This window comes from Myotis brandtii, unplaced genomic scaffold (genome assembly GCF_000412655.1).
Source record: "Myotis brandtii unplaced genomic scaffold, ASM41265v1 scaffold212, whole genome shotgun sequence".
Lineage (NCBI taxonomy): Eukaryota > Metazoa > Chordata > Mammalia > Chiroptera > Vespertilionidae > Myotis > Myotis brandtii.
In genome coordinates this window covers 704136-710525 of record NW_005357931.1, presented here as the reverse complement: position 1 = coordinate 710525, position 6390 = coordinate 704136, and the positions used below count along the sequence as shown (strand labels likewise).

At 39.1% G+C, this 6390-nt stretch overlaps 1 protein-coding gene across 1 annotated transcript in view; it reads left to right on the top strand.

Moving 5' to 3' along the window:
• KATNAL2 (katanin p60 subunit A-like 2) overlaps nt 1-6390 on the top strand; it is a 66709-nt gene that overhangs the window by 22318 nt on the left and 38001 nt on the right. Inside the window, exon 2 of the mRNA XM_005865734.2 lies at nt 4006-4076. Coding sequence (XP_005865796.2) covers nt 4006-4076 — 71 coding nt within the window. The remainder of the gene's footprint in view (nt 1-4005; nt 4077-6390) is intronic.

Here is a 6390-nt window from a genome sequence, read left to right as displayed (position 1 = left end):
TTTTGATTTTTAGATTCAATTGTTGATATATATGTATTTGTTGCTATTTTATTGTTCATATTTTTTATCTCTTCTTCTTAAAGAATACCCTTTAAAAAAAAGGATACCCTTCATTTCATGTAATACTGGTTTGGTGGTGATGAACTCTTTAACATTTTGTTTGTGAAGTTCTTTATCTGACCCTCAATTTTAAATAAGAGCTTTGCTAGGTAGAGTAATCTTGGTCGTAGGTCCTTACTATTCATCACTTTGAATATTTCTTGCCACTCCCTTCTGGCCTGAAAAGTTTCTGTTGAGAAATCAGCTGACAACAAAACAAAACAAAAAAATGAAATCAGCGGACAGTCGTATGGGCACTCCCTTGTAGGTGAACTAACTGCTTTTCTCTTACTGCTTTTAAGATTCTCTCATTGTCTTTAACCCTTGGTATTTTAATTATGATGTGTCTTGGTGTGGGCCTTTTGGAGTCTTTGAAATAAGGCCACTTAAAGGCTCAGCTCCCCTTATTTCATGTTAACCATCAATCCTACATTGAGACTTTTTTGTTTGTTTATTTTGTTAATCCTCACCTGGAGGATATTTTTCCATTGATGTTTTAGAGAGAGTGGAAGGAAGGGGAATAGACAGAGAGAGGGAAACATCAATGTGAGAGAGACACATTGATTGCTTACCTCCCCTACATGCCCTGACTGGGGTTGGGGATCAAGCATGCAACCGAGGTACGTGTCCTTGACGGGAATCGAACCCAGGACCCTTCAGTCCACGTGCCAATGCTCTGTCCACTGAGCCAAACTGGCTAGGGCTTCATTGAGATTTCTGACTTCCTTAGTAAGTGACCCAACTTTAAAGAGAACAATTTACCCATTGTAAACAGGGTTAGGAATAAAGGAAAACATTGCAAACAGTTTTGTTGATTCTTGTCTTGCAACTTTAGAGTAGGATTATTCAGAGTAGAATTATTTAACAAACACAGTTTTTGTAGTTATTTTTGTACATATTATTACTGATTTTTGCTGCCTAACTAATCAGTGGTTCCTTCCATTCAATGCTGCCTGATTTTTTTTAAACAAACTTTATTTCTCTTTACTTTAGACTGGTAACCACAGTTGTTTGAGTTTGGCAAATGTGGCATGCAATTTTTTTAAAAAAAAATTTAAATAGCAGTTTCTCTCTGGTCTGGAGTGAATGTGCAGGGGTGGGAGTAGACTGGTGAGGAGGGGTGAGTGCAGGTAAGGAAGTGGTGGAGGGAAGAGCATTGGCCCAGGGACTAGAAGACTTGGGTTCTGCTCCCAACTCTTTGCAGGCGTTTGAGCAAATCTCTTAACTTTTCTAGATTTCAGGTTCCTTCCAGACCCTTAAAATTCTGAACCAAAATCCCATGCATAATTTCTGAATTTGTACTTTAAAAACATATCCCTTATTGTTCAATATGAGTTTGTATTTTCATTTTGCAAACTGAATTTGGACTGAATTTTGTGATGATTGTCATCTTTATTATTGAACTAATAATTTGGAACAACCTACATTTCATGAAGTGCTTCTCCTCCTAATACACTAGATGGCACTATAGGCGAGGCAAATCAAATTCCAAAAAAAAAAAACTTTGACCACCAACGCTAATTTTGGTAAATTAGAAAGGCCTTCACCAAGAGTTCTTGTGTCAACACCTTCAGAAAGATGAATGAAAACTGCCAGTGTTGGACATCTTAATGTCATTTTTATAGTGATTTTCAAACTTTTTTATTGTGATCAACTAAGGAAGACATCTGAGATTGAGATCCAGAACACAGGCATGTGAGCAAACACAACAAAAGTTTCATGAAGCAATAGTAAGCCTTCTTACCTGTTACGCATTCTGTGATAATTCTATTGCATTGTAAACTATGCTGTTTATAATCCATTAACTTGATATAATGACCTGTATTTTGAAAACAAACAAACAATTATCTAGTAAACCTATCATGAAATATCAGAGTCTATTTAGCACTTGGCACCATGCCAGGTACTGTGGGCATTTGAAGATACTTCTGTTTTCTGGGAAAGGGAACAGTTGGTTATGTTGAGACATATTAGATAGCAACCCTGTATGGTATTGAAATTGTGCCCCCAGACTAAAAATCAGTGGAAGCAGATAATTTAAGTGAAGGTTGTATGGAATAGCTTGATCATATGTAAGCCTTTACTTTGATATTAACTTTTGTTAGGAAAATCACATACTGTGGAACAAAAGAAGTCACATGTAGTAGTCACATGAATGGGATGCATATTCTATTCATATAAAGTTCAAAAATGTGAAACCAAAAACGTTTCTTTTAAAAATATTCTTATTGATTTTAGAGAGGAAGGGGAGAAGGATAGAGAGAAAGAAACATCAATGATGAGAGAGAATCATTGATTGGCTGCCTCCTGCACGCCCCACATAGGATCAAACCCACAACCCAGGCATGTGCCCTGATCAGGAATTGAAACGTGACCTCCTGGTTCATAGGTCAACGCTCAACCACTGAACCACACAGGTGGGGCAATATGTATTTTTTTTAAAGATACATACATATTTGGTAAAAACATAAAGGAAAAGGGAATAATTAACATAAACGTCAGTATGGTTGTTACCTCTGGGCTGGGCAAGGGGAATATTATTGGAAGCATTTTATAAATACACTAGAAGCCTAATGCATGAAATTCATGCAAGAGTAGGCCTTCCTCCAGTCAGAGAAAGATAAATATCACATGATCTCACTCATATGTGGGATATAATGATCAACATAATTTGATGAACAAAAATAGATCCAGAGACAAATGGCAGGGGAGGTGGGGGGAAGTTAGAGAGCAACCAAAGGACTTGTATGCATGCATATTAGCATAACCAATGGACACAGACACTGGGGTGGTGGGGGCTTGCCTGTGGTGGAAATGGCTGTGTGTGGGGGGTGTCAATCGAGGAAAAAGGAGACATATGTAAAACTTTAGACAATAAAAAAAAGAGTAGACTTTCCTTGCCCTGGCTGCCGGCACCGGCTTCCCTCTGGCACCCAGGACCCTGGTTTCCCTCGCCGCAGCCCCGGCTTCATCTGGAAGGTCGTCCGGAAGGACATCCAATCTAATTAGCATATTATGCTTTTATTATTACAGATTTCAGGGAAATTTGAGATACCAGATAACTAAATGCAGCACATTAACACTGTGGATAAATGTAAAAGTCACATAAACTGAATAAGGATATTATTATGCAGGAATTTCCTTTGTATGGCTTTGCTACTCTATTCTAAGTGCTTGGCTGTGCAGTCAGCCCTGAATAGTTATTGGAACTCATCTCCACATTGGTGCAGGGACTGGGTAGGACTCTGAGTAAATTTTAATTGTAAGAGCAGGTAAGTACCTGGGATGTCAGAGCTGATTCCTGGCTCATGAGTTTATCTTTATTATCGCTTTCCTTAACCTGATCCAAATAGGACTGTGTATATTTGTTTCTTCGCAGTTATAAGCAATAAAATGCCAATTATCTTGACACTAAGAAGTTAACTAGTAAAGTGAAATCCTAATTTAAATCATGGTACCTTCGGTTTACAATTAAGAAGTCAGCTCTAAGAAGAAAATAACGATGGCCCTAGCTGGTTTGGCTCAGTGGATAGAGCGTCGGCCTGCGGACAGAAGAGTCCCGAGTTCGATTCCCGTCAAGGGCATGTACCTCGGTTGCAGGCTCCTCCCTGGTCCTGGCCTTGGTCAGGGCTCATGCAGGAGGCAACCAATCGACATTTATGTCTTTCCCTCTCTCTTCCACTCTCTCTAAAAATCAATGAAAAAAATATCCTTGGGTGAGGATTAAAAAAAAGAAAGTAACAATGGAAAACAGTTTATATATCCCAAGAAATGCCAAACTGCCTTCCGGCCTTTAAGTCATGCTTCTTGGTTTTGACTGGTACCTTTAACTTCAAGGGTTTCTTGCTATAGAAGGAGTGTTATATCTCATTGTCATCTGATCTAAATTTTCCTTTTTGTTCACAGTGCAAGATGAGGACAGAAGCACGACGAAAAAATCTTCTTATTTTGATTTTGCATCATTTAACACAGGAAGGGTATGTTACATTGCAAATATTTACAGAGATGACTCCTCTCTTTTTCTGACCTCTGCTTTTTCAGATACACCCTTTAAATAACAAGTCATAGATTTTATTTTTAGAGCTGCTTAATATTTACAGAAAAATTGAGCACAAAGTACAGAGAGGCCCTGGCTGGTGTGGCTCAGTTGGTTGCAGCATCATCCCGTGCACTGAAAGGTGTTGGGTTTGATTCCCGGTCAGGGTACATACCTAGGTTTCTGGTTTGATACCAGGTTGGGGGAAGAAGCAACTGACTGAGGTCTCTCTCTCTCTCTCTTTCTCATCTCTCCTTTCCTCTCTCTGAAATCAATTAAAAATTACAGTTAATTTTTTTTAAAGTACAGAGAGTTCCCGTATGTGGGCAACCCCCATGCTGCCCAGTCTCCCCTATTATTAACATCTTGCATTCATGTGGTACGTTTGTTACAATTGATGAACCAATACTGTATATGGTATATTATTAGTAGCTAAAGTTTACATCGGGGCTCACTCTGGTGTTGTACAGTTCCATGAGTTTTGACAAATGCATAATGTCAGGTATCTACCACTGTCATATCATATGGAATAGCTTTGCTGCCCTAAAAATCCCCTGTGCTCTACCTGTCCCTGCCCCATCCTCAGCAGCTTAAACACACACTTTTATTGCCGCATGTACCTAGGTATTTTTTGTATTGTGTACTTGAAAACTTTATTAACAAAGCTATCCAGCTCATGTGATACACACCTTTTCACATTCAGGTTTGAAGTTAGTGTAGGCCTTTTTTTCATTTTTTATTTTCTTTATTGATTAAGGTATTACATATGTGTCCTTATCCCTCCTTTGCCCCCACCCCCATGCCCCTGCTCATGCTCTCACCCTCCTGGTGTCTGTGTCCATTGGTTAGGCTTATATGCATGCATACAAGTCCTTTGGTTGATCTTTCCCCCTTACCCCGACCCTCCTCTACCTTCCCTCTGAGGTTTGACAGTCTGATCGATGCTTCTCTGTCTCTGGATCTGTTTTTGTTCATCAGTTTATGTTGTTCATTACATTCCACAAATGAGTGAGATTATGTGATATTTATCTTTCTCCAACTGGCTTATTTCGCTTTACATAATGCTCTCCAGGTCCATCCATGCTGTTGCAAATGGTAGGAGTTCCTTCCTTTTTACAGCAATGTAGTATTCCATTGTGTAGATGTACCACAGTTTTTTAATCCACTCATCTGCTGATGGGCACTTAGGCTGTTTCCAAATCTTAGCTATTTTTGGGTCAAATGGGAGTTCCATTTTTAACTTTTTGTCTTCCATAGTGGCTGCCCCAGTCTGCATTCCCACCAGCAGTGCACGAGGGTTCCTTTTTCTCCGCATCCTCGCCAGCACTTGTCATTTGTTGATTTGTTGATGATAGCCATTCGGACAGGTGTGAGATGGTACCGCATTGTCATTTTCATTTGCATCTGACTTTGAGCATGTTTTCATATGTCTCTTGGATACTCTTTCACAAAGTATCTATTTAGGTCCGTTGCCCACTTTTTGATTGGGTTGTTTATCTTCCTTTTGTTAAGTTGTATGAGTTCCCTGTAAATGTTAGAGATTAAACCCTTATTGAAGATAACAGTGGCAAATATGTTCTCCCATGCAGTGGGCTTTCTTATTGTTTTGTTGATGGTTTCTTTTGCTGTGCAGAAGCTTTTTATTTTGATGTAGTCCCATTTGTTTATTTTCTCTATAGTTTCCATTGCCCTAGGCGCTGTATTGGTGAAGATATTGCTTCAGCATATGTCTGAGATTTTGCTGCCTGTGGATTCCTCTAAGATTTTTATGGTTTCCTGTCTTACGTTTAAGTCCTTTATCCAGTGAGTTTCCCAGCGTCCCACTGTACACAGAGATAATACTCTTAATCCTGTTTTTCTTCCTTCAAAATAAAGAAATTGCATTGACCAGAATCACCTATGCTCAGCTCTTTTCTGTGGAATGCCTCTCTTATAACTGGCCGGGGGAGGGAATTTTGCCACCTACCTGTTAAGGCATAAAGAGTTTACTGTGTGTTAACAAAACATGCATTTCTCCTTTTTGCCATGAGATGGCTCCTTGCATCTTGAATCAATGAAAATTTTACTTATAGTAATATTCCCTGAGACCTGCTGGGGAAGGGACTTATGAATGGATTATCAAGATGAAAAGTGAACTATAATGTAGGTATTTAAAAAAAAAATTTAAATTGATTTCAGAGTGAGGAAGGGAGAAAGGGGGAGAGAGGTAGAAACATCAATGATGAGAATCACTGATCAACTGCCTCCTACTGGGG